The sequence below is a fragment of the Rattus rattus genome, chromosome 14 (assembly GCF_011064425.1).
Source record: "Rattus rattus isolate New Zealand chromosome 14, Rrattus_CSIRO_v1, whole genome shotgun sequence".
NCBI lineage: Eukaryota > Metazoa > Chordata > Mammalia > Rodentia > Muridae > Rattus > Rattus rattus.
In genome coordinates this window covers 57,667,668-57,695,628 of record NC_046167.1, presented here as the reverse complement: position 1 = coordinate 57,695,628, position 27,961 = coordinate 57,667,668, and the positions used below count along the sequence as shown (strand labels likewise).

Here is a 27,961-nt window from a genome sequence, read left to right as displayed (position 1 = left end):
TATAACAATGGTGGAAATTTTGTAAAAAGAAAATCCTCAGCAGATATATATATATATATTAAGCAGGATCACAAGTGAACCTGGTGAAAATAAAACACAGGGGCATAGGGTTGTAATTCCAGGAAGCAGGAAGCTGAAGTAGGAGGATCCTCAGTTCAGGCTAGTCCAGGATGGTTAAGTCAAATTTAGGGAGGCCATCTCAAAAAACAAAACGAAACAACAACAACAAAAACTTAAACAAATAAACAAAAAAAGAGTTACTTAATCTCTAGCCATGTTGCTTCATTTGTTAAAAATTATGAGCTGTTTCCTCACGTTGCTATTATGACCTTAATGTGACAATTCATGTCAAAATGCTTTATAAAATAGTGGTAGCCAGTAACAATGTAGAAAATATGTATATACTACTACTAATGTTATTCTGCACGCTGCCCCCTGCTCCAACCAGTGAGTTAATTCCCGCAGGCATAGGAATTAGACGCGGGGGGTTGGGGATTTAGCTCAGTAGTAGAGCGCTTGCTTAGCAAGCGCAAGGCTCTGGGTTCGGTCCCCAGCTCCGAAAAAAAAAAAAAAAGAAAAAAAGAAAAAAGGAATTGGACGCGGTAACTTCCAAGCACCACCCGTACTCAAATCATCTGCCCTAATCCAGCATGGCCCCAACCGCTATACCCCGAGCGCCTTTCCGGAAGCCAACGTCTCCGACGCCCTGTGATGACGTAACACCCCGCGAGCGTCGGTCTCCCTTAAGAGCCTCGGGGTTCGCGCCTGCGCCGCGGAGGCCGCGGGTGGGCGGAGCTGTTCGGGATGAGTGGCGGAGGGACAGAGACCCCGGTAGCATGCGAGGCCGCCCAGGGCGGCGGCGGCAAGAAGCGAGACTCGCTGGGGACTGCGGGTGCGGCGCACCTCATTATCAAGGGTACGGAGTGGAGGGCGTGGTCCTCCGTGCTGGGTGGGGGAGCGTGCTGGGGACCGCCCCTCCCGGTGCTCCCTGGCTCTCCCGCTGCCCTCAGCTGCCTGGCCTGCCTTAAGTCCAGCTCTCAGGACCCACTTAAGTGCAATGGGCGAAGGGCGCGCAGGTGGAGAATGGGAACTAGTTTGAGTCCCACAGAGTCACATAGTAGGATGACTTCAGTCCTTCACTCTCTGGTTCTCTGCCCTCTGCGCCTGGGTCACGCCAGGAAGAAAGGACACTTGGGGAAACGTCCTGAAACACAGCGCACAGTACCATACAGTGTACCGATCTGACTTGTGTCCTTTGAGCCTTAGAAGATTTCGACCTAAAGTATTACAGTAACAACTAGGTTTAAGTCCTAAACCTCAAAAGTCCCTGTTTCCCGCAAAGAAGCCAACAGTTGCAGTTTTCACTACTTCCCTTAACTCTCTGCTAATCCGCCTGTCCCACCAACTTTCAGCTACAGTCCTACACTGCCTAGAGAGTGGTGTCTTACCGTCGCTGCGGTTTCCATTTTAACCTTACTGGTTCTGTGTGCAGCGCCAGCTGAGCTGCCTGTGACTGTTTAAACCGTGTTTCACATTGTCTCTTACGTTTAATTTGGGGTCAAATAGTATTTGTGTGTGTGTGTGTGTGTGTGTGTGTGTGTGTGTGTGTGTGTGTGTGTGTGTGTGTGTTAAGACTAAGAATTATTTTTCTGTGCAATCTTAGTGAAGATTAGTCGTTTTATGGCTGTTATTGGGCTATGGAGTGATGACTTCATCCACAAATGTTTTTCATCTTGCAAAACTTTGTACCATAACTCCTCATTACCACCTCTTTGACCAAAACCGATCTGTGAATTTAACTGGCCCAGTGCCTCTGAGGACTTGGACAGCTCCCCTCTTGGAAATAATGCTGCTGTAAATATGAATATACAGACATCTTTTTGAGGCCCTGTGTTCTGTCCTTGGGAATATATCTCCAAAAGTAGATAGATTTCTGGGTCATATGCTGAGTCTTTAAAGTTTCTGAGGAATTTACATGTTCTGTATTCGTTACACCATTTTCTATTCACCTGTCCTCACCAACAATTTTGTCTGTCTTTGGTACTAGTTATTCTAATGGGTTAATGGATGTGAGATATTTTGATTTGCATTTCCTGTAATATTTGGTAGTAAATGGTTTCTTATGTACTTATTGAATACCTATTTTTTTTTTTTTTTTTTTTAGGTAGTCATTTAATGTCCACTGAAGCCCCTGTTTTGTGTAAATTGGTTTGGTTATTGAGTTATAGTTCTTGATATATTCTTGGAAGGAAGCTATGCTGGCCACTCTACCATTAATGCTACTTGCTCTCTCTCTCTCTCTCTCATATATATACACACACACGTATATATTCACATATATATTCAGTACCCTTGAGCAAGAGTTTGCAGGCATTTTTTCCCCACTTGCCTGATTGCTTATCATTGTGTTGACTGTGTCTTTTGAGTCAGACATTTTACATGTTGTGTAGTACTGTTTTTTTTATTAACTTGAGTATTTCTTATATACATTTCGAGTGTTATTCCCTTTCCCGATTTCCAGACAAACATCCCCCTCCCCCTCCCCCCTCCCCTTCTTTATGGGTATTCCCCTCCCCATCCTACCCCCCTTGCCGCCCTCCCCCCAACAGTCTAGTTCACTGGGGGTTCAGTCTTAGCAGGACCCAGGGCTTCCCCTTCCACTGGTGCTCTTACTAGGATATTCATTGCTACCTATGAGTTCAGAGTCCAGGGTCAGTCCATGTATAGTCTTTAGGTAGTGGCTTAGTCCCTGGAAGCTCTGGTTGCTTGGCATTGTTGTACATATGGGGTCTCGAGCCCCTTCAAGCTCTTCCAGTTCTTTCTCTGATTCCTTCAACGGGGATCCTATTCTCAAATCAGTGGTTTGCTGCTGGCATACGCCTCTGTGTTTGCTGTATTCTGGCTGTGTCTCTCGGGAGAGATCTACATCCGGCTCCTATCGGCCTGCACTTCTTTGCTTCATCCATCTTGTCTAATTGGATGGCTGTATATGCATGGGCCACATGTAGGGCAGGCTCTGAATGGGTGTTCCTTCTGTGTCTGTTTTAATCTTTGCCTCTCTATTCCCTGCCAAGGGTATTCTTGTTCCCTTTTTAAAGAAGGAGTGAAGCATTCACATTTTGATCATCCATCTTGAGTTTCATTTGTTCTAGGCATCTAGGGTAATTCAAGCATTTGGGCTAATAGCCACTTATCAATGAGTGCATACCATGTATGTCTTTCTGTGATTGGGTTAGCTCACTCAGGATGATATTTTCCAGTTCCGACCATTTGCCTATGAATTTCATAAAGTCATTGTTTTTGATAGCTGAGTAATATTCCATTGTGTAGATGTACCACATTTTCTGTATCCATTCCTCTGTTGAAGGGCATCTGGGTTCTTTCCAGCTTCTGGCTATTATAAATAAGGCTGTGATGAACATGGTGGAGCACATGTCTTTTTTTATATGTTGGGGCATCTTTTGGGTATATGCCCAAGAGAGGTATAGCTGGATCCTCAGGCAGTTCAATGTCCAATTTTCTGAGGAACCTCCAGACTGATTTCCAGAATGGTTGTACCAGTCTGCAATCCCACCAACAATGGAGGAGTGTTCTCTTTCCCGATCCTCGCCAGCATCTGCTGTCACCTGAGTTTTGATCTTTGCCATTCTCACTGGTGCGAGGTGAAATCTCAGGGTTGTTTTGATTTGCATTTCCCTTATGACTAAAGATGTTGAACATTTCTTTAGGTGTTTCTCCGCCATTCGGCATTCCTCAGCTGTGAATTCTTTGTTTAGCTCTGAACCCCATTTTTTTTTTTTTTTTTTTTTTTTTTTTTTTTCGGAGCTGGGGACCCGAACCCAGGGCCTTGCGCTTAGGCAAGCACTCTACCCTGAGCTAAATCCCAACCCCTGAACCCCATTTTTTAATAGGGTTATTTGTCTCCCTGTGGTCTAACTTCTTGAGTTCTTTGTATATTTTGGATATAAGGCCTCTATCTGTTGTAGGATTGGTAAAGATCTTTTCCCAATCTGTTGGTTGCTGTTTTGTCCTAACCACAGTGTCCTTTGCCTTACAGAAGCTTTGCAGTTTGATGAGATCCCATTTGTCGATTCTTGATCTTAGAGCATAAGCCATTGGTGTTTTGTTCAGGAAATTTTTTCCAATGCCCATGTGTTCCAGATGCTTCCCTAGTTTTTCTTCTATTAGTTTGAGTGTATCTGGTTTGATGTGGAGGTCCTTGATCCACTTGGACTTAAGCTTTAGTACTGGTTTTTTTGTTACTTCCCCCTCCCCCAGTACTGGAGATGAAGCCAAGGCCTCCCACATACTAAACAACTACCATACCACTAGAGGCTACATCACCAACACCCTCTTCTGTTCTTTATTTTGAGACTGGGTCTCACTTTTACGCTCAGGACCCACACACAGCCTTCCCTTTATTAGGTACTGAGAGAGTTGCAGTTCTGTTTGTTCTCATCCTGTTGTCCCATGGATCTTTCATCAAAGTGCTTCTCTGTATCTTTGTGAAAGATATTTGTCTAACTTCCACATTAGGTTACAAACAAGTAGAGATCAAAGGATTATATATTTCAGTACCATTTTTTTTATATACCAAACAGTAAAAGAATGCATACATCCTGGCTAGAGTTGAATATCTGTAGAAATGTATATTTTACACATTCATGGTTAAACTAGCAGAATTTATATTTCATGTTTGGACTCTTACAAACTGAATTATTACAATGGACTTGTGATAATGTCACCACTCAGCGTAACTTCTGTGGTAGTGTGTATTTCATGGTATGACCCCCTCCCCATAGTTTCTCACAGTTGTGGTTTTAGAAGTGACCGATAATCTACTTCTGTGTAGAGCTAGCTGAATTAGCTGCAGAGTCTTAAGTGTGCTCCTTTTAATCGTCAGGCTGCAGAAGCAGATGCCTCCAAACCGACAAACCTTAACTGCTTCTCAGTCATGTGGGAAGAGATAGCAACTCACGAGTGCTGTGAAAATATCACAAACAGCTCGCCCTAGGAGATACTCACTGGGGAAGAGGTGATTTGAGGACCTTGTGGGACATGGTACAATAGAAGTAGACCCCCTCTGGTGCTTCAGGAACACAGCATGCAGGCTGTTCAGAAACCTAGGAAGAAGCTGGTGAGAATGAAAGCCAGAGTCGGGGAAGAACGCGGCTCAGATGTTGTAGAAGAAAAGGGACATTAGGCAAAGTGAGAAGTGGGGGTATAGGGATCACTGTGTGGCACCTGGAGGGGCTGCATCAGGAAGCCTGAGGCAGGTGGTGGTGTTTAGAAAACTGCAGCTCATTTGGAATGGAAGACCTCAGATGGACTTTTGGAGCTGAACTGTATGTCCTCTTGGCCAGTTGTGCTCTGTACAGGGTCTACAAAGTCCTATACACGCTTGGTCTTACTCAGTAAGTCCTAATTCCTAGTACACTAGATCCGAGATCTGAATAGTGAAGTCCGCATACCCTGGTGCATATCATATTTCCCAAAAGAACTTTCTTCTTGAAAGAAAACTCCAAATAGCTTCTTACAGAAATGATGTGGATAGTAACCTACTGAGAGATTAAACAGAAAGTGTCCTGTTTATATTGTTTTCTTAGCATATTAGCATGATACAGCTCAATAAAACATAAAAAATAGAAGATAGAATCAGATTCACTTAAAAATTATATATATATATGTATACATATATATATATATATATGCATGTGAATATAAGGTATACATGTTTTTATTTGGGCATTTAATTTCTCTAGCTATTTTGAGGTTTTTATCTTAAGCTAGTTGTTGCCAGGAAGAAGGAATAGACCCATTCACCCAATGGGTTAAAATTCAGAATTCTTTTAAAGGTATGGCTTTTTCATATCTAGTATAAAGTTAAGATGCTTAACGCCAGCACTCACCACTCACCTTCACAGACAAATCTCTAACAGGCCCACAAGAGAAACTGACCTAGAATGTGCAAAGCCCCAAGTTCAATCCCCAGTGCTTAAAAAGCCCCACCTTGCTCTGCTGGACTTTCATCACCCTCTCTATATATCACCCTCCATCTTGAATTTGGTGTGTACCAGGGGAAGTGTCATTTTGTATAGCCTTAGAGTTTATGCAAATGGTTTATTCCTTCTGAAGCTATTGTGAGATTTATCTATGTTAATAGGTGTCAACCTGGTATGTGCATTTTTAACTCTCCGTTTATCGAACTTCATTGTGTAGCTGTTTAGAATGTTACCTTTTTAAATTATTCTTTTGGTAGTACACATTTGCCTCAGCAGACATTTACAGATGTCATGCTCATTGGAATGAGTTTATTTTTCTATGTTATGTATCTCAGCATGGAATTGCTAAGGATGTGTGTCTCCAGCTCTGTTAGATATTGTTAGATGGCTCTCAAAAGTAGTTCTGCCATCTAACACAGGCTGGAAGTGGAGGAGATTCCCTCCTGATCCATGCTCTGAACTGGATTTTAACCTCTCTTCACCTGTTCACAGAGAAGGGGAGGAGTGAAACAGGCCAGAGATTGCACCGCCGAGTGTGAATTAATCCTTGATTCTACTTTGTCTAGATCTTGGAGAAATTCATTCAAGACTGCTGGATCACAGACCAGTTACCCAAGGTGAAATCCGTTACTTTGTAAAAGAATTTGAAGTAAGTATCTAAAACTTACTTTGTTAAAAAGCATTGCCCCAATTGGTAATGACATCTACGACACTGAAGGGTAATTCCTAAGGTCTAAAACCTGCCTTAATATTTTATGTCTTCTTAAAATATATGTAGTAAAAGTTAGGAAAAGGTAAAAAGTACTTATTAAATATAAGACCAGACAACAGGAGATAGCAGGCCATATCATGGTACCTACTCTAGACTATTTCTTATCTGTTAATTGCAAACTGTTTTTCCCTATGAAATTAGAGAGAGTGGGGGAAAAAACTCTTAGGGATTGATGGCTCTGAGTTTTCAGATGCATTTGTTGGAGCACGAACAATCAAGTTGAATCCTAAGAACTCCACATGCCTCTCCCATTTCGTTCATACCTGCCACAGTGACCCAGCCTTCTGTATGGCCCTCATCTAGGAAGTCCCACTGCTTCCGATTGCTGTGTCTGTTCAGATTCAGTTTTCACTGCCTGCCAGAGTGACCCAACATTATCTGACTTTCTAAAACCCTTTGCCAACTCTAGGATGCGTTTGATACCCAGAACTTTGAAAAAGAAAAATTCTACTAAACTATAAGTTTCCACATTGGCCATGACAGATGTAACCATATATACAGTTAAACGAAATGTGTTGAGAATTTGTGTACGTCACATATTAGGAAATGGAATTATATGGTAAATAAAACAGATGCAGACACATGGCAGCCTACCCCAGGAAATAAGTCGTATCTTGAGGACTTCTCACTTAAGAATGTCTCTAAGGCCCAGAGATTGAGTCCTGGCCATGTCTGAGTTGCTCTCTTTGACAAGCACTCAGGCAGTTCTTTTCACACAGTCACCTCCGTGATTCTCCTCCCAAGGGCTCACACAGCATAGCACAGCTTTCCTGAGTGTTGGAATCCGCCCCCATCCCTGCTCCACAAATAAGGAGAAGGCTGGGGGCTGGATGGTGACTTAGCTGTTCAAAGGTCTAAACTGCTCTTGCACAGGATCCAAGTTCAGGTTCCAGCACCCGCATGGTGGCTCATGGCTGTCTGTAACTCCAGTTCCAGGAGCCCAGTGCGCTCTGCTGGTCTGTGTGGGACTCAGGCATGCATGTGGCACAGGTACTAACAGCAAACAGGCAAACACTCAAGCCTGTGACTTCAGGACAAATCCAAAAACAAACAAACAGGAAAGGAAGATGGAATGCAGTCCAGAGACGTGAGAGCCCAGCACCGTCCACAGCGTCACACACAGACAAGTGCCCAGCAGGGCTCTTCTCCATCTCAATGAGGAGAACAGAGCAGAGCCAGCCTGCGCACCTCTGCCCCTCAGGTGGACTTCACCTTAGGAAGAGCTGACCAGACGCTCCAGCTCATTTTTTTTTCCCCCCCGTAAAATTTTCTCTACCAAAGAGGGAATAAATGCCACACGGTGGCAGTGTTTCCCAGAATTCCTCAAGCATGGGTAGACTGTGACAGGCTCTGTCTTCTCTGGTGTTTAAAAACAGTTGACGGCCTTTCTCCTACCTTTAGAAAGTTTCTCCCTGAATTCCAGTGAACACGACAGGCTCAGGTCGGGCTGTGTGCAGCCTCTGTTAGGGCGCGTTCCCACCCCAGCACTTGTGAAAGGCAGTGTGGCAGCTTCCTAGGGAATCAGTGTTGCCCTTTAAGCCCTTGTGGTACTAGCTGTAGAGGAGACACCATGGTCTCTCTGACAGAGCGGAGAGGGTAATCCCAAGTTATTGTATGAGAATGTGCTTGGCACACCCCCTTCAGTGCTTTACTGAATACTTGCCAAACACCCAGGCACCTCAGTGGGAATGTGTTTATCACTAGTAACAGATATGTGGAAAAGAGGCCTCAAAAGGGCTTATGTTTCTTGCATAGTCCTGGGACAGCTCGAAAGTCCAGGGCTGGCACGGTGAGTTTACGATGTAAGCTGCTTCCGGCCTGTCTCCTTGGCACTAGTCCTAACACTTAAACGTGGCTATGGAGCCTCCGTCATCATGTCGCCACTTTGTGTGTAAAAGAGACAGCAGGCAGGAAGCAGCAGCCAGCCTCTGTCAGAGACACGTGACCACCCCAGACACAGTGCGAGTGTTGGTAACATGGAATAAATAGGAATGATGCGGAAGTGTCTGTCTGTCTGCCTGTCTGTCTGTCTTCTTACCACACATGGGAAAGTGAGTGACAGATAACCCTCACAACCAGAAAGCTTCAATTGCAAGTTCAGAATGTGTTCACAAAGAAATGCACGCAGATCACGAGCTGCCCTGCTACAGACCCAAGTCCCTGAGAGAGGGCAGGACTCCAGGAACCGACCCCTGAGGGACTCCACAGGAGACTGCTCCAGAGGGGTGACATCTGAGCAGAGAAAGAAAAATAGGTACTAGGAGCACATAGAGAACTGGAAAATGAAGAGGCCCTCCAAGTTGGCAGAAATGCTGTAACACAGGAATCAGAGAGAATCGCCTTAGTGGGCATGGCCGTGGGGTAGTGGACATGGCGGTTCACTCTGTAATCCTAGAACTTGGGAGGAATGCAGGACAGTCGCTGAGCTCAAGGCCAGTATGGAGTATCTAGTAAAACTCTTGTCTTAGGAGACCAAATAAATACATTCAAATGTGAGATGAACTGGTCCAGAGAAAACTCTTAAGGCGGCGCCAAGTACAATTTCATAGTGTCCTGACCTTTCAACCCATGGGCTGATCAGTGTTGAGATCGAGAGAAGGATTTAGTTGTCAGCCTTGTTTTCCCTCTGATGCCATCGAGTTACGTCTCTAGGATAAAGTTCTATAGCAGCATCAGTAGTTATTAACAGAGAAGTGCTTACGGCGAGGCACTGTTTTCAGCACGTTACACTTGTCACTCATTCCGACCTGAATTAAGGGGTTAGAGCACATGTCGTTTATGGGAGGCTACACATCATTATCTCATTGCTGGTAGGCATTATCCGAACAATTTCACACCTGGGAATGAGATGCAGCTTTCGGTGAGCATGTGCTACTGTAGCTTTCCCTTTTGAGATTGATGTCGATTATAGTTGTCAATCAAATACACCCAGTTAACAACAAGAGACCGCCCTTACAGCAAGCCACTCCACAGGCCTCTTCTTATGTAAGCTAGATTCTGTCACCTGTGGGCTCAGACTACTAATTCACTTGGTAGAGCTAGGGAAATACTTCAGTCAGCAGACTGCTTGCCTGCTGTGCACCTGATCTTCAGGGCTGCACAAAGCTGCCGGTATAATCTCAGCAGTCAGAGGCTGAGGCAGGAGGATCAAGGCAATTCTCAGCTATAAAGCAAACTCAAGGCTATCCTGGACTACATGAGACCCTTTCCCACCACCACCACAACACAACAACAATACAGGATGTAGTGGTTGCATGCTTATAATTTTAGTCCTTCAAAGATGGAGGCAGAAGGAGGAGGAGTTTAAAGTCACCATCAGCTTCGTAGTGAGTTTGAGGCAGCCTGGGTTCTGTGAGACTGTCTTAAAACACAAGAAAGAAGGAGAGGGAGGGAGGGAGGAAGAGAGACACACACACAGAAAGACAGACAGAGACCCAGAAAGAAACAGAAAAATAAATAACAAAAATCTTGCTACAGAGTGATCGGCAGCCGGTTGTTTGACTGTCTCCCAAGGGATCCTATTACTCCCCAAATCTCCTGTGGACTAAGAAGAGGCCCCCTCCAATCCCCCTGTCTGGAGCTATAGAGCTCTGCTCTTTTATTTAGATGCCTTTGTTTCTGCATTGACAGAATATTCCTCTGCCTGATAAGAAATGAAGTTACCACAAGGGCTGAAATATTCCTCTTCAACTCGAATCTTCCCAGTTCCAACGCCATCCCGAAACAGCAGCATAATGGCATAGTTTTTAACAGCTTAGTTTTTTCTTCATCAAATTTTGTCTCTGGGAACATGCAGTGAAACTTGGCCAGCAACACAAGCAACAGCAATAATAAGGCCAAGTGGTAAGAGAGCCTCAGAATAGCAAATGACCAAGCCACCATAGCCTAAAGGCTTCCCTGACATCAGAAATGCCAGAAGTGGGGGAACAGCAGGGAGCTCGGGAGGCCAGGGGTCTCGTACAGACTCTCCAAGCCCCTCAAAATTCCCGTCAGGCCTATTTGGAAATCCCATAGGCCATCTGGAGAGCAGCAGAGCCCAGCAGATGGCATCATAGGCTCCACCTCCACAGAGTGAACACCACGGAGGCCGAGGCCACACTGGAGAAACTACCGCTGAAGACAAGAAAGAAGAAAGCTATAGGAAGGGTGTAAGTCAGGATGGGGAAAGTGTCCACGTGATTGGATAGAATGAAATAGGCAAGAAGTGAGGTGAAAGAATCTGGGAAAATGAAAGTTTGTGTTTGTTTTGTTTTATTTTTTTCAGGACAGGGTTTCTGTATGTAGCCTCAGCTGTCCTGGGACTCACTTTGTAGACAAGGCTGGCCTCAAACTCAGAGATCACCTGCCTTTGCCTCCTGAGTGCTGGGATTAAAGACATACACTACCAAGAGCCCAGAAATAAATAAACTATCTAGTCCGAAAATAAGACTGAGAAGATTTAACATTGACAAGAGAGGGACTGGGGAGGAAGGAGTGCATGCTGACGATGAGTCCAGATGACACAAGCCTGGGACAAGCCTGGGGAAAAATCAAGGCACCGAGAAGAACAAAAGAGAATTCAGGAAAACTTTCCTGAAATTGCTATTGGACTCATGCTGAAGTATGTGCTACTTTCTGGGAAGGTTAACCTAGAGTACCCAATCCTTGAGACTGTTTCTAAAAGAAAAAAAAAACACCTTGGACTTTATAGGGAGAAAAATATCCTCTGGGCACCCAGGCTAAATGAATAGGCCCTTTGTAAAGGGAAGAAAATCCAACTGTTGGCAGATTTGTCTGTTATGCCAGTGGACTTTGTATCTAGCCCATCTGCACCTCGCTGTAGAGATGACAGACACACGGTTAGAACTCCGCAGGGCTCTTGGAATGGTATTCAGATGAGCTTTTCCTTGGGGCCATTGCACATCAGAGCACACATCAGAGAGTTAGAGAGACACCTTCCTATCAGCATTAACATGTGCTCGTGAGGCCAGAGATATGGTAAAGGCTAAAGGTGCTTGTTGCCAAGTCTGATGATCAGAGATTGATCCCTGAAACCTACATGGTGGAAGGAGAGTCCTGGATCACTCAAGTTGTCCTCTGGACTTCACACACACACACACACACACACACACACACACACACACACACACACACACACACACCTTGGCATGTGTGTGTTACCCTATCAGTAAATAAATGAAACGTGTGTGTGTGTGTGTGTGTGTGTGTGTGTGTGTGTGTGTGTTTGTGTGTTTGAGACAGGGTTTCTCTGTGTACCCCTGGCTGGCCTGGAACTCTGTGGACCAGGCTGGCCTTGAATTTAGAGATCTGCCTTCCTAGTGCCTGGATTAAAAACATGTGCCACCACACCTGACTATTATTATTATTAGTAGTAGTAGTTTGTTTTTAGAGACAAGGCTCTCTGCATTGCCCTGGCTGGCTGTCCATATCTTTTTTACCTGTTTAGTCCTAGAATCCATACTAAGCAACACAGAGGGTTCAAGCACAGTAAGCAAGGGAGATGATGGAGGGAGGAGTGCTCCTGGGACAGTAGGACTCCACAGCAACAGCTGACTGCGGGCAAACCATGACGGCCCAGAGCTCTTGGGTAGAGGAGCCCGGTGGCATCATAGGGGGTTGCACACACGCCTCTGCCTAGCATAGGCCAAGGTGGCACAGACACTGGCATTATCCACACTCAGTGCAGAACCTTCGGCTCACTGGACTACATTTCCAACTCGAAGCTTGATTCATGCCAGTTAGAGATCTGGTGGGTCCCGTCCTTGCAGGCCAACACAGGCCTTGCTAAGGATAGCAGCCTTCACTGCTCATTTTCTGTATGGTAAGGTGTCCGTCTGCCATTGCTTGGGCCATTACACTGACCAAATAAGGTTATTTTGCAGAGGGAAAAGGCAGACATAGAATCTGTAGCACATGAGAACAGAAGCACCAGGGCTCGTTCTGATGAGATATGTAGCCATGAACGTGCCTTTCTTGCCTCTCTAGTGTTTCTCCTGTCTGTTTCTGAACACTACCCTAAAAATATTGTTGTTTTTTAAAGACTTATTTATTTATTCATTTATTCATTCGTTTATTTAATATATGTGAGTACACTGTCACTGTCTTCAGACACACTAGAAGAGGGCATCAGATCCCATTACAGATGGTTGTGAACCACCATGTGGTTGCTGGGAACTGAACTCAGGACCTCTGGAAGAGCAGTCAGTGCTCTTTACCTGCTGAGCCATCTCTCCAGCCCCCAAAACATTATTCTTATTACGGCTTTTGGAATGTTGTATAATAAAATGCTACCAGGTTTTGACCTTTTCAGTGAGAGATTTAAAAGGTGTGTGTGCTCACAAGCCTGTCCTCTTGGAACTACAGACAGTAATTGCTAAGACTTGAGATACTAGTAATTTATTGTTCTTAATAGGAAAAACGTGGTCTTCGAGAATTGCGCGTTCTTGAGAACTTGAAGAATATGATCCAGGAAACAAATGAGCGCATGCTTCCCAAGTGCAGAGAGACCATGCAGGGCGGCCTGGAGGAGACCCTGCAGAGACGTAAGTCTAGCTGCTGTGCAGCCTTGACCTCCTATCCCATACCCAGGCGTGTCCTCCTGAGTGTTGCGGGGAGGGGGGTTGGGAGCAGAGGGGAGCTCTTGACTGGGGCTAACCAGGGGAGGCCAGCTACACAGAGACTGTCCAGTGTGGTCACTCTCCTGGCTTCAGGATCCAAAGGAAGACATATGCACAAGCATTGCACAAGATGAGCTCTTTAGCATAGGAGAAAATTCTTGCTTTGTACCTTTAAATGTTTAATTTTATCCATTAGAAAGTATATGATGACCAGGGAAGTAGGGACTATAGGAAAAGTAGGATTCCACAGCAACACCATTATTTATATTTTATCAGTTTTCTCATTAAGGAGAATATTTCAATGAGAAGAGGTAGCTGACAGAGGAATGCTTGTTAGTGTTCTTTAGTATTCGACTTTAACAGAAATGAAAGTTGATGTTAGTGTGATGTTAAAATTAGGATGTCAGAACATCGAAGCTTTTCCTCAGATGTGTACAATAAGAACATGCAGCTTGTCCACAGAGGGATGACAACTGATGACTGAAGCACTAGGCGCAATCAGCCTTGAGGGAGGAGGACAGGGCTGGCCTGTGAGGGAAGGGGACAAAGCCATTCTGTGAGGGAGGGGGCAAGGCCAGCCTATGAGGGAGGTAGACAAGGCCAGCCTATGAGGAAGGAGAGCAAGGTCAGCTTATGAGGAAGGGGGGCGAGGCCAGCCTGTAAGGGAGGGGGACAAGGCCAGCCTGTGAGGGAGGGGGACAAGGCCAACCTGTAAGGAAAGCAGGAAAGAGGCCTTAGTTAGCAGTTCAGTCCCATAGGGTCATGTGTACTCTGACACAGAAAGAAGGTTTAAAAGGCTAACTCTGCCATGATCATATTTGATTTCTTCAAGTAGAACTGGCGGGAGTGGGGGTCGTAAAAATAAAAGACGACATTGGGCTTTTGTATTGTGCTTGTTTGTCCACAGAACTGAATTCCTAGGTGACAAGCATTCTGTGAGTGTGTGTGTGTGTGTGTGTGTGTGTGTGTGTGTTTGTGTTTGTGTGTGTGTGTGTAGCACACACTTGTAGTAACAATGAACAAAGAGGCTATGGATTTAAAAGAGAACTAGAGGGGTGGATGGGCAGGTTTTGGAGGAGGAAAAGGGAAGGGGAATGATGTAATTATCATCTCGGGGCAGGGGCGCTGTGACAGGTGACAGCAGAAGTGACATGCTCCTTCAACTTTCCTTTCAAATTGCATTTGGGGTGATCCAAAAATGAAAATGACCTGAGGACAGAAAAACAGATTTTTAAGATCAGTCACAGAGCCAGGAAGGAAAAAAAAAAAGACAAACAGGACATGATAGCGCCATGTTTAGGAACGGTGATGTCATACTCACTGCCGCAGGAAGGCAGCAGATCTAATCAATTCCTCTCTTGTTTTGTTTTCCTACTTTTGTTAAGGAAAAAAAAAATGATTGGGAAGCCAATCCTTCAGCCTTAGATGCCATCTGTGGTCTAGGAACGGTTGTTAATGGTTGCCGAGAATAAAGCTTTGAAAATGAGATCTGTGTGAGGGCTGCATCTGGGAGGTGAAGACTTCCTAGTATTCTGAAAGAGAAATCACTGTCCCTGCCTGACGTGGACCTGGCTGGGTTAGCCCTAGGCAGGGAAGGGAGACAGACAATTAGCCACTCCAGCTTCAGAAGACTTTTATAACAGAAGGTGGTCCTGTAGAGGTCCCCCTCTGCTGAGGGAATTTCACTACTGAAAGCACTTCATCAGAGGACAGGGAGAGTGAGTGCAGGCTTTGTGTGGGGCAGCACAGTGAACAGGGCCCTCAGTGCACCATTACACGACACTGCTCATGCGTGAGGAGCTGCTGTTGAGACAGGGTCTTTCCTGTGGCTTAGGCTGGTCTGGAACTCACTCTGTAAACCAGGCTATGCTGTGGGTCTCGCACTGAGCCTGGGTCTTGGAGTTTTGGCTAGACTGTGTCAGTTTAGCCAGTATGGGGCTTGCAGACACAGCAGCTGGAAATCCAAACTTAGGTCCTCACACCCGTATAGCTGTCTCCTCATGATTCTTAGAATGCTACTTAATCTCTTAACAGGCGCGTTTGCTGTGCTTTCTCAGGAACCATCATATCCATCCTGAGGTCCTGTTGTTAGTTCCTCATTTGTGAAAGAAGACAGACTCAGACAGACACAGGAGAGTTGGGAGAAAAGTGTTCTAGGGGAGCAGGAAGTGCAAACGCCTTCGGTGGGAGTGCGATGAGCACAGTGGCAGGCAGCACTTCTATGCTGAGGAGGGAGGGGGGGAGGGAGGAGGGGGGAGGGAGGAGGGAGGAGGGGGAGCCCAGCAGGAGCAGGACTGGGCGTGTAGCAGGGTTCTGCAAGCATGTCAGGAGTCAGTGGGCAGCAAGAAGGCGGAGCGGTCACAGGTGGCAAGGCTGGCCCCTGGCCTGCAGACCAATGGCCTTTGACAGAGCAGAAGTAAAGTTCAGCTGGTGATGAGAGGTCTGAGGAACTCAGGGTTCACACCAGCCTGGGAGTGGTTTGGAGCAGTATTTTATGACCGGAGCCTTTCCTGAGACCCAGCACATGAGGTCCTGGTGTGGAAGCTTCCACTTGTACCATCCCACCAGCTCTCTGAAAGTCTTAGATTTTAAAACATCTTGAATTTGGGGGTGTTCACCCTACATTAGAATGTTGTCTCTTAAGAAACGGAAATGACTAGTGAATTCTCAGACCCGGGAGAGGTAAATACTGCAGCTATATCCAGGATGAACTAGTTAGAAGGCAGGAGCAGAGGCAAGAAATGAGAGGAAAGCTGACTGTGGGGGCCGTCTAGCTGTCGGGCCTTGCCTCTGAGAGAACAGCTTAACAAGTGAGAGAAAATGGGCTCAGACCACGGGCCTCATTGCTCTGAATGCAACTGTGAGTTCATCTGGTGCTGTCCCATTTTAGAGAACATTGACTGAGGTTGATGCCGACCTGTCAGGGGGCTTAGTATCTCTGTGCTCTTTGGATCACAGCTCAAAGCTGTCATGGTTTTCCAGCTATGCCATCCTGATCGTGTTGACAAATGTACTTTTCCTCTTAGCCACTCCTCCAACTGGAACTGATACCCGTCTTTAATCCTCTCTCTTGAGATCTAAAGAATCCAGAGGTGTCTTCCTGACAGACACTGCCACTGAAATCCCACCGTCTGTTTTATTTCAGTGCAAGCAGCTACTGACTCCATCCATAGACTCCAGCAGAGAGAACAGGAGCGGAAAAAGGTGAGAATGGGCGACTTGAGCGAAGGGGCCCAGACTTCCCAGACCTGTTACTACACTATCACCGTTGCTTCTAATCCAGTGTCTCTGAATGATCCAGAGACTAAAAGCCTGAAAGCTGAGGCCGGAGAATGGCTCAGCAGTTAGGAGCACTGCTCTTCCAGCAGACTCCGCTTCCGTTCCCAGCAACACATGGTAGCTCACAGCCATCAGTTACTCCAGTCCAGGGGATCCAGTGCCCTCTTCTAGCTTCCTCGGGCACTGCGTGCACATGATGCACAGACATGCATGCAGGCAAAACACTGATACACATTATAAATATACAGAAATTAAAAACGATTTAAAGGAGGCTAACATATGTTGAAAACATCACGACACTGTCATCTTTTTAAATGTTTGTGTGTGGTGGGCTGTGCAGTGTGCCTGTGATCTTTTTAGGTGTGTGTGTGTGTGTGTGTGTGTGTGTGTGTGTGTGTGTGTGTGTGTGTGTGTGGTGATGGTGGCCTGTGCAGCGTGCTTGCGGCCAGAGCTGGACATGTGGTGTCCTCCTCAGTTCCCGCTCCCTTGCTTTTGGAGACAGGGCCTCGTGACCCTGGGCTCGTGGATTTGGGTGCATTGCTGAGCAGTGAGCTGCTGCTGAGATCCTCCTGTCTCTACACCTCCCCAGCACGTAGTTACAGCGGCCTGCTGCACCCCCACGATCTGTGTGTAAGTACTTCACCACCTGAGCCATTCCCAGCCCCCGGCCATTTTAATAACTCAAATAGAGTCTGTTTCTTCAACATTTCCATATTTTTTTCTGAAAGTGTTGTTTGTCTCACAGAAAAAGAAAGGAAAGACGCATGGCTCTTGCCTGTGAGCCCACAGCTGTGTTCTGTGTGGTATTATGCATGTCCCTTTAGAACAGACGGACAGCCACAGGAGGCTGGGAAGCCTTAGCTAGACAATGCTCTGCTTAATTTGAATTGCATCACAAGTCAAATGTGGAAAAACAGGGTAAAATGGAAGGTAACGAGATAATTTGGTGTTTTTACCTGGAAATTTCTTAGTGTTTCTATAATTTATTCATTGTTCTAAATAAATAAAAATACACATCACATTTACTAGTACAGATGTTGAAACTGCTATTCACTCTGAATGCAATGTCCCTTTCCTGTGTATTCTCATTATCTGAGGTCTGCCACAGCACAGGTAGGCAATGGGATGAATCTTTCCAGAGTTGTGATTTCACATCCTTTATTCCATTCTGGGTGCCCGTAGAGAGTTTTGAAGCTCAACAATTTGATGGCATAAGCTTTACTGAAAGGACCTGGTGTTTAAGCCAGATGGGTAGGCTACCCCAGGGTTCCAGGGCCAAGCTCTGGAAACCTGGCTTTGCTGAGCACAGAGGATATAAAAGTGTTTTTGGGAGACCTGTGTCGGGTGGAGGCAGACAGCACTGAGAACTGCAGGCAGGGGCCCAGTAGACAGGCCAGCCTGGGCAGCAGGTGCTTTTCAATCTTGTGCTTTACCAGTGGCCACCAGGGGGAACACTTTCTTGTTTGTTAAGGTTAAGGCAGTTTATAGACCTAGGGAGCTAAAATGTAGGACTCTTAAACCACAAATACTAATAGAAGACAGGCCAAAGTGCACACTGTGGTCAAGTTACGGTGCCTTGTGTGATCTCAGCAACAGGAATGAATAAGAAGGTGTGGCTGTCCGTGTCTGACCCCATTTGGAAGCAAGGGTTCTGCTGGTGGGTGTAAGGGAGCTGAGGGAGGGTGAGGAGAATGGCAGAAGCAGAGACAGATGACGGGAGGAGGCGAGGCAGTGAGCACTGGCTTCACTGTCTGATGACTGCCCTGCCCTGGGTGAATGCAGAGGACCCTGAGGCCTGGGCCGCACACTTTGTAACTGGGACAAGAGCGCTTCTGTTTGTGAGAACAGAGTATCTGGTAGAATGCTGGCTGCAGTTGTGTTTGTTTTTTTATTTTGAGACGTAATCTGATAGAGCTTAAGCTCAGCTTGTATTTGCTCTCTAGCGAAGGCTGGCTGTGAACTCCTGGCCTTCCTGCTTCTTGATCCCAAGTTCTGTGAGAGACTTTGGCACTAGGCCTGGCTCTGCCTGGGAGTGGGACATCCCGCAGTGCTCTCACCGTGGGCTAGCGGTCAGTGGCCTTGCGTTTGTAAGGGGTACTCTGAGTCCCCTCCAGACATTTAATAAATTAAGTCTTGACATTATGAAAGATGGGCATTTTCAGAGACCGGCAATAAGTGAAGATTCCTTCCATGCTTGCCATGTTAAAGGGATAAACCTTTAGTCTGAGTCCTAATCTCTTCAGTTTTATACTCACCCAGTTATCAGAGCATTGGAAGCGCATGGCTACGGGTCCTAACAGTTGCTGGATTTTACTGCCACCCTCCTGAAAGTTTGACCAGGCTGAGGTTTTAGTACTAAGATACACATACACATGCCATACACACAACACATACATATACACACACATACACACACATACATACATATACATACATATACACACATACACACACATACACACACATACATACATATACATACATACATACACACACATACATACAGACAGACAGACACATACACACCACATGCACACATGTGCACACACATAGACACACACATTTGTCATAAAGGTAAAATAGGTCCTTGTACCTCAAGTATATACAGATGAAAAACGACCCCAATTTGCACTTTCCTGCCTAATAGTGGTTGTTGCCTTGGGTTGTCCTGTTGGCCACAGTTTGTATATTTGAAAGGTGGAAGTAGTAATGGGATAAAATGGCTGTAACCATTAATCAGTAACTCTTTTATGTTAAGACAATTTGTGGAATTTTGTGGGAAGTAAATTGATAAGCATCATTTGTCCAAATCACATTTCCCACAATTGATATCTAAAAGAACATTCAAAAGAACAATATATGCCCATTCGGCTGCTGTTCAACTTGTCTTAAGAGCTACCCTAATTCAGAGTTGCGTTCTTGGTGCTAAGAGAATGAACTGAAAACAGTTGGCTTGTGAGGTCCACTTACTCTAAAGACAGGCCATGGGAAGGTGAGGTGGCCAGGGTCAGTGGTCAGAATACAGATGTCGCTCCATGTGTATGAATCTACTGTGGCCGCCCTGTCCAGCCACCCCAGTAACAAGGAGTGACCACGAGGGCTTCTGTTTCATATTGACCAGACATTTACTAGTTCTAGCTAGCTTCCTTTATGATATTATCATGAGAGCAGTGACATCACATGAAGCCGACATGAAGTAATAGAGTTTGAATATAACCATTGTTCTTGATAGAAGTAGAAAGCACAGAATAAATGAGTACATATGGCTCTGTGTAAAATAATTTTAATAGGTTTTGTACTGATACTTTTTCCTAAAGTCATTTTCCTTATGCCCGTGTAAAGCACGTGAAAAGCTAACGTCATGTGTGTTACTTTCTAATAGATACTCCGAAGCTTCCTGATGCAGGAGCTCATCAGTACCCCTCAGGCTGGCCTCGGCCTCCAGATGCTAGGATAACAGGCAATACCCACCATGTTGGCTTCCCAGAGGCCTTCCTAACCTCATTTGGCCTATTCAGAATTTTCCCTTAGTAGAGTCCCTCAGCCTTGGTGCTCCTGGCATTGTAGACTGGATGTGTAATGGGGTTCTCTATAGGCTGTCCTTGGCAATGGCTTCTGTCTGCTAGATGCCAGGGGCATCTCTCCCTTCCTGTGTTTTCATGCCAAACATCTCTTCAAGATGAAGAGAACTACTGGCTTAGACTAATATATGCAAAAATATTTCTCCCAAGTATATAGGCTTCATTCATAGTCTTGGTTCTAGATGTAGATTAGTTTCAGGATCATTTTCTACTTAAATGTCTCTAATGTGGTACTAGAGGAAGCCAATCTAATATTAATCTTACTTTCCCTGTTGTAACTTAATTTGCTCATTTGACCAAGTAGATAGAAATGTAAGCATTATAGCTACTGACTTTGACTGCACAATTGTAGCCCATAAACCAGTTTCTAGGGCCCTGAAACGAAGTACTTGTTAACACCAATTCATCCTTTATCCCCATGCCTGGCATCCAGCATTCTACTTTCTGTCTGTATGAATTAGACTCAGACGTGTCATGTACATGTACTTAGGTGGCCTTGAACTCACTCCGTAGTTATGTGTAGCAGAGGATGACTTTGAATGTCTTCATCCTTCTGCTCTACCTCCCGAGTGCTAGAATCACAGGTCTGATTTCTTGTTCGTTTTTGTTGTTACTTTGGTTGTGGTGGTGCTGGAGATTAAAGCTAGGCAAGCACTCTACCAACTGAGCTGTTTCCTAGCCCAAGATGGCTTGTCTCTTCAGAGTCTGCTTTTCAAGGCTTGTTCACAGGGTGGTATGCTACAGAATTTTTGTTCTTTTAAAGGCTGAGTAGATACACAATCATGTATGTATAACACACACATATTCATGCCCTACATTTGCGTGTAGATATGTGTGCAATCACACACTACACTTTATGAATCTGTATAATCTGGACACCTGGATCACTTTACCTATGGCTGTCCCAAAGAGCACTGCCTTTGACATGGGTTTACAGATACCTGTTTGTGCCCTCCTTTATTCTTGTGGGCAAATAGCCCAAAGGAGAATTGCTAAATTATATGGTAATTCTACATCTACTTTTTTAAAGAAACAACCATATCCACACATATATATATACATGTATGTATATGTATATGTATATGTATATGTATATGTATGTATATGTCAGAAAACGGCAGTATCCGTACACAGACTGTGTCACTTCTTTTTTTCCCTCTAGTTTACAAGTCAAAATCCCAGTAAAGCTTCCCTCGCTGACGTTTCTGGGTAGCTCAGTTTTATTTACATGTGTGTACACTTATAGTGTTGTCAATACATGGGCATAAAACTAACTTAAAACTGATGATTAAGCAAGGGGAAATGGAGTGACTTGAGGGACATGGCAGGAGAGCCACGGTTCTTCGTTGGGGTGGGAGTTTTCAGCTTTTCAACCTAATGGTCACTTGGGCTTTGAGTTCAAGGAGTGATTTGCCTGATAGCAAAGTGTTACCTGGATAAGTACATACATACATACATACATACATACATACATACATACATACATACATACTTAGTATACAACATTCTGCAACTAGAGAACTTGGCTGGAGAGCTGGGTTTATCAGAGAGAACTTACTGCGTGTGGACCGGATACGTCAGGTGGAATGAACTGAACTGTGACTTTACTTAAGATACCTGTGTTGTTTGCATTACTAAAACCCTATTGCTAAAACCCATGTTATTAGAATGAAGAAACAAACCCTTAACTGACAGGGGGATAAAAGCGGTATGGCATGCTTTTACCGTGCTTACTGTGACTTGTATAATAATATTTACCTTTTATTAAGTACCTCAGGCACGGAGTAGGAGCTTGACAGTCACTGCCTCCAGTCTTCATAAACTTTATTTACGAACATGATTTTCTTCAGTTCTTTAGGCTAAAGAAACATTCAGCTTGCTCAGTGTCGTGCAGCCCGTGATGGGTGACTGTAAATTTGACATGAAGCTCCTGTGCTTCTTCTCAGACCTGCGTCTCTCCCCATTGAGTTACACTGACTTGGGTGTTGTTGGTACATAGGGCAGCCTGGGCAGCTGCGTTATGGAATAAATCAAAAGGCCAGCTGAGCCAGTCGCAGAGAAAGGAGAAAACCGACATCTGAGCATGTGTGTTACTATTCCCTCTGTATAAAAGGAAGGCGAGGGCTGATGTGTGGCACACAGCGAGTAAGGAAATGAGTTGAACAAGGTGCCGTTTTTATGACGTGTGCTTGTTTTCTCTTCTTGCTATGTGCCTTCCCATCCAGACTGTCAGTTTTTGTGGTTTTGTTTTGGTTCGGTTTTTCATTTTGTTTTGGTTTGCTTTAAAAAATTTCTTAGAAGTAATTTAACAAACTCTTCATGTTTCATTCAGTTTCTGGAGAATTCCAACCCGTAAGACTAACAACTTAAAACAATAACGTGTTGTGGAAATGGGTAAACACTGTCTCAGATGCATCCGATGCTGGAACCCTGTGTAGCCTGTCTTCTCGCCTCCCGCTGCCTGCTCACACCCAGTACACTGCGCTCCCACTGCCTGCTCACACCCAGTACACTGCGCTCCCACTGCCTGCTCACACCCAGTACACTGCGCTCCCACTGCCTGCTCACACCCCAGTACACGCTCCCACTGCCTGCTCACACCCCAGTACACTGCGCTCCCGCTGCCTGTTCACACCCAGTACACTGCGCTCTCGCTGCCTGCTCACACCCAGTACACTGTGCTCCACTGCCTGCTCACACCCCAGTACACTGCGCTCCCACTGCCTGCTCACACCCAGTACACTGTGCTCCCACTGCCTGCTCACACCCAGTACACTGTGCTCCACTGCCTGCTCACACCCCAGTACACTGCGCTCCCACTGCCTGCTCACACCCAGTACACTGTGCTCCCACTGCCTGCTCACACCCAGTACACTCCCACTGCCTGCTCACACCCCAGTACACTGTGCTCCACTGCCTGCTCACACCCCAGTACACTGCGCTCCCACTGCCTGCTCACACCCAGTACACTGCGCTCCCACTGCCTGCTCACACCCAGTACACTGTGCCCCACTGCCTGCTCACACCCCCAGTACACTGCGCCCCCACTGCCTGCTCACACCCAGTACACTGTGTACCCACTGCCTGCTCACACCCAGTACACTGTGCCCCACTGCCTGCTCACACCCCAGTACACTGCGCTCCCACTGCCTGCTCACACCCAGTACACTGTGCTCCACTGCCTGCTCACACCCCAGTACACTGCGCTCCCACTGCCTGCTCACACCCCAGTACACTACACTGTGCTCCACTGCCTGCTCACACCCCAGTACACTGCGTTCCCACTGCCTGCTCTCACACCCCAGTACACTGTGCTCCCACTGCCTGCTCACACCCAGTACACTGTGCTCCACTGCCTGCTCACACCCAGTACGCTGTGCTCCACTGTGCTCACACTGCGCTCCCGCTGCCTGCTCACACCCAGTACACTGCGCTCTCACTGCCTGCTCACACCCAGTACACTGTGCTCCACTGCCTGCTCACACCCCAGTACACTGCGCTCCCACTGCCTGCTCACACCCAGTACATTGTGCTCCCACTGCCTGCTCACACCCAGTACACTGCGCTCCCACTGCCTGCTCACACCCAGTACACTGCGCTCCACTGCCTGCTCACACCCCAGTACACTGCGCTCCCACTGCCTGCTCACACCCCAGTACACTGTGCTCCCACTGCCTGCTCACACCCAGTACACTGTGCTCCACTGCCTGCTCACACCCCAGTACACTGCGCTCCCCCTGCCTGCTCACACCCCAGTACACTGTGCTCCCACTGCCTGCTCACACCCCAGTACACTGCGCTCCCACTGCCTGCTCACACCCCAGTACACTGTGCTCCCACTGCCTGCTCACACCCCAGCTCCCACTGCCTGCTCACACCCCAGTACACTGTGCTCCACTGCCTGCTCACACCCCAGTACACTGCGCTCCACTGCCTGCTCACACCCCAGTACACTGTGCTCCCAAAGCCTGCTCACACCCAGTACACTGTGCTCCCACTGCCTGCTCACACCCAGTACACTGTGCTCCCACTGCCTGCTCACACCCCCGTACACCGTGCTCCCACTGCCTGCTCATACCCAGTACACTGTGCAGCATATACGACCCATTTGAATTCCCACTTGAAAACTCTCGAAAATGTTCTTTAAAATGTTGGGAAGCTTGGCAGAAAACCTATTGCCAGAGTTTTGTTTTGTTTTTTTCCCCTCTTGCAAAAGAATTGTGTAAAACTGCCTTTCCAAAGACCTGCTATTCAGTGCTCAGTAGGAAAGGCAGGGTCTCCATGCTAAGCAGACCTGAGTTTGACTCAGGAGCCCACTTATTAGGTGAGAGACAATGGAGACGCAAAGCCTTGAACCTTCGTTTATTTGTTTATAAAATGAGATACTGTTACAAGGCGGACTTTTAGAAGTGGGTAAGCTACGCTGAGCAGCTCCCTCTGGAGTGCATTTCATAGGCACCGAGAGCATGTTGGCTTTTCATAGGCACCGAGAGCATGCTGGCATTTCATAGGCACCGAGAGCATGCTGGCTTTTGCAGAGCCCCCAAACATATAGACTGCCAGAAACAGTTTTACCTTTGCCAAGTGCTGGTGTTGGCATTCAACTTCAGTCTATTTGCTGACCTTTTAAAAACCATTTTTTAAGTTAAAATATAATTACACCATCCCCCCTTTTTTCTTCTTTTTAGCCCCTCTTACACCCCCTCATTCCCTCTCAAATCCGTGACTTCTTTTTCTGCTCTCTCTATGTAAATTAATAAATACTTCCTGCTAGATCCATTTAGTGTTGCTGATTTCAGGGCTCACTACTGGGTGTTGAACTACCAGTTACGGGGCTCATCCCTGGGAAAGGCTAGGTTTCCTACTCTCAGTAGTTAGGGTGGGACCCCGTGACATTTTCTCCTTCCATGTTGGCATGTTGATTGATACTCTTGTTGAGGTCTTGTTTAGGTAGCCACGTTGTTGAGATCTCATGGAGGCACAAGTCATTTGGCTCTTGTGATCTTTCTGCCTCTTTTGAGACGTTCTGAGTCTTAGGTGTAGAGGTTGTGCTGCGGATGGTTAATGGGGGTTGGGCACCCCATGGTCAGTTGTTCTCTTCCTTTTGACCAGCTGTGCTCTGTAAGTTTCCTCTTGCTGCAAAGAGCGCTGCTTTGATCCGGAGTGAGAACTATACTCATCTGTGGGCACAAGGATAGGGTAGACAGCGATTGGTTACTACCAAGTTATGAGTGCCACTATGCACTGTGGGGATGTCTTGCTGTACTGATCGTTGTTGTGGTTCTTAGGCATCAAGTGCGTCCCTCCTCTGACAGCTTGCGTAGTTCCTCTGGTAGACCTCAGGGAGGAGGCTTTCAGGTCAAACCCAGCTCAACTCTTCCAATCCTGCCTCTGCAGCAGCTCAGACTTACCTTCGACCTCTGGGAAGGAGCTACAGGCGACAACAGTAGCCTGTATCCTTTTGGGAGTCTCTTAGACTCTCTAGAGTTGGTGTACAGGAGTTTAGAAGGGCTTCACATGTTCTGTTCATTTGTCAAAGACTCTGGTAGCTTGTTTTGTAGAACTTAGTCCAAATCCAAATCCTTTTTTTTAATTTCTACAATATTTTATCTGTAATTTTTGTACTCAGAAGAAGGCAAACCTTTGTTGGTGTAGAAATGTTAAAAACCATCTTGAAAATAACTTACATACTTGACCAGATGGAGATAGCACTTAAAAACTAGACTGAACAGAAGATACCTTGAATTCCCCAGTGACTGGTAACCTGTGGTTCTTTCTAATGTATCAAAAAGAAGATGCTTCAGAAAATGTAAGACAGTAATTTTACTTCTTACAGTAACTTCAGTATTGATTTTTAGACTTGATTAAAACCATGTGTAGTTAATCAGAACTTTGAGAGAAACAGAAGCATGAAAATGATGAGTTTTTGTCATGTAATGGCCCTGGACACAGCTGGCGATTGGGCACTTGCCCAGTGAGCTCCAGGCTCCAGGCTCAGTCCCTGTACCAGTTCAGTCACTAGCACAGGGAAGACACTGAGCTTTTTAGAAATTCTAGAAATGTGAGCATCTATGGTCACAAATAGTAAGAACAGTTTCTAACATCACACATTTGTTTTGTTTATTTATTTGTTTATTTGTTTGGTTGTGAGGCAAAGCCACTCTGCATCCCAGCCTGGTCTTGAACTCACAGCAATTCTCCAGCCTCAGCCCCACAAGTGTTGAGGTTACAGGCTCCATGTATAGTGTTCTCAATGGATATTAAAATGGTCATGTAGTTTACACTGACTATCTGCTGGTTGCTGCAGTAGTGGTCGGTGGATAAAGTTCTCTTGTGTCATTCTGTATGTGCCATGTGGCTTTCATGTTTTCTTTTCTCAGGTGATTAATGACCACTTGACAGCTAGTGAGAAGCAGCGTATGCTCCAGTGGGAGGAGTTCCTGAGAGGACAGCCGCAGCGCAGAGCCGAAGTGGATGCCGAGCACAGAAAAGCCATGGAGAGGCTCAGAGAGCAATATGCAGCCATGGAGAAGGACCTAGCCAAGTTTTCCACCTTTTAAGAATTTGATCTTAAAGAGACAGATGAATGGGAACACACCTCATCCCCCCAAATCCTCCCACCAACCATGTATCCTCTCCTTCAAGCTTCGCAATACACTCAGGGGCACTCTTAGGTCTGAAGAGAGGCACTGCTGGAGCCAGATACATGCCCAGTGGAAGACAAGTGCTTGTGTACTCAGCTGTGGTCATCTGAGGAAGAGGAGGGCATGTGGGATGCATTCACTGCTAAACAGATTGGCCTCTTCAGGGGTTAGCTTAGAGGGTTCTGAGAGTAGATTTCTTCAAGGGTCCACTTCATTGTGCCAAGGGTAAATGGTTTGACGTTGTGGACTAAATGGCAGATATGACAGCTGCCTGTCACAGCATCCTGTGACAGAGATACCACAGTAGGCTTTGAACAGCTTGCTTGGAGACACCAGGTTTTGCAGTGCAACACAATGCCATGTGTTTCAATGGGCGACAAGACATACTTGATCGGTAGCCTTGTAGCACTTAATATTTTCGTTTTCTAAGCTATGCTTAGGAGAAATAACAAGTATTTTGACTTTTTCCTCTCAAAGGACCATCATCTTGCCCACAGAACTTACCTTGCTTTCCTGTCCATTTCACTCTGGGCAAGCGCTCCAAGGAATAGCATCTATGCATGTTTCAGTTGTGAGTGAGTAGTCACCAGAATCTGCCAAGAAGTCACTCCCAGGCGTGTAAGATGGGCTCTGGGTGGGTCAAACATGCTGGCCCACACAGCGGGTGATCTGAGTCAGAGATGAATCCTCTTTGTATTAGCATCTGACCTCCAGCAGCTGTGTCCGGATGGAACAGCACTGTCCACCACCACTGTGATCTTTCCGTGCCTGCACTTAGTCTAAGGAAGGACTGCGTCAAATGCCATTTGCTGTAAACTAAACAGAAATTCCTGCAGTCATTGAGGAGATGCATAGCCAGTGGATTTGAGGTGTGGACGGGTCTTTCTAGTATTTTCTGTTCTTAAGTAAAGAAGGGCAAGGCAGAAAATTCCTACCTGCCATTTTCTCTCAGTGTTCTTACTGCAGAAAATTGACAATGTGTGCCTGTGTGAATGTATGGCCGACTGTGAAAGCTTCATTCTTGGCTCATGTTGAAACGTGATTAAAGCTAATAGAAGAGATGAAA

The 27,961-nt window shown here is 46.0% G+C and overlaps 1 protein-coding gene across 2 annotated transcripts; it reads left to right on the top strand.

Moving 5' to 3' along the window:
- Positions 1 to 733: 733 nt before the first annotated feature.
- On the top strand, positions 734 to 27,961 carry Bloc1s5 (biogenesis of lysosomal organelles complex 1 subunit 5). 2 transcript variants are annotated; one of them, XM_032884855.1, is made up of 6 exons: positions 749 to 916; positions 6,569 to 6,651; positions 13,187 to 13,316; positions 16,537 to 16,595; positions 17,169 to 17,300; positions 26,632 to 27,961. In XM_032884855.1, exons 1-6 carry the CDS (start codon positions 805 to 807, stop codon positions 26,809 to 26,811), a joined length of 696 nt encoding a protein of 231 aa, XP_032740746.1. In that variant the 5' UTR covers positions 749 to 804; the 3' UTR covers positions 26,812 to 27,961. The 2 variants fall into 2 exon arrangements, with proteins under 2 accessions (XP_032740747.1, XP_032740746.1); XM_032884856.1 differs by lacking the exon at positions 17,169 to 17,300 and having other exon boundaries at positions 734 to 916.

Bases quoted from the DNA above. Each gene is read 5' to 3' on its own strand.
- Bloc1s5 (XM_032884855.1), top strand. From the start codon at position 805: ATGAGTGGCGGAGGGACAGAGACCCCGGTAGCATGCGAGGCCGCCCAG. The intron at 917-6,568 runs GTACGGAGTGGA...TACTTTGTCTAG, and splicing joins GGCGCACCTCATTATCAAGG to ATCTTGGAGAAATTCATTCA. The intron at 16,596-17,168 runs GTGAGAATGGGC...TTGCTTTTGGAG, and splicing joins GAGAACAGGAGCGGAAAAAG to ACAGGGCCTCGTGACCCTGG.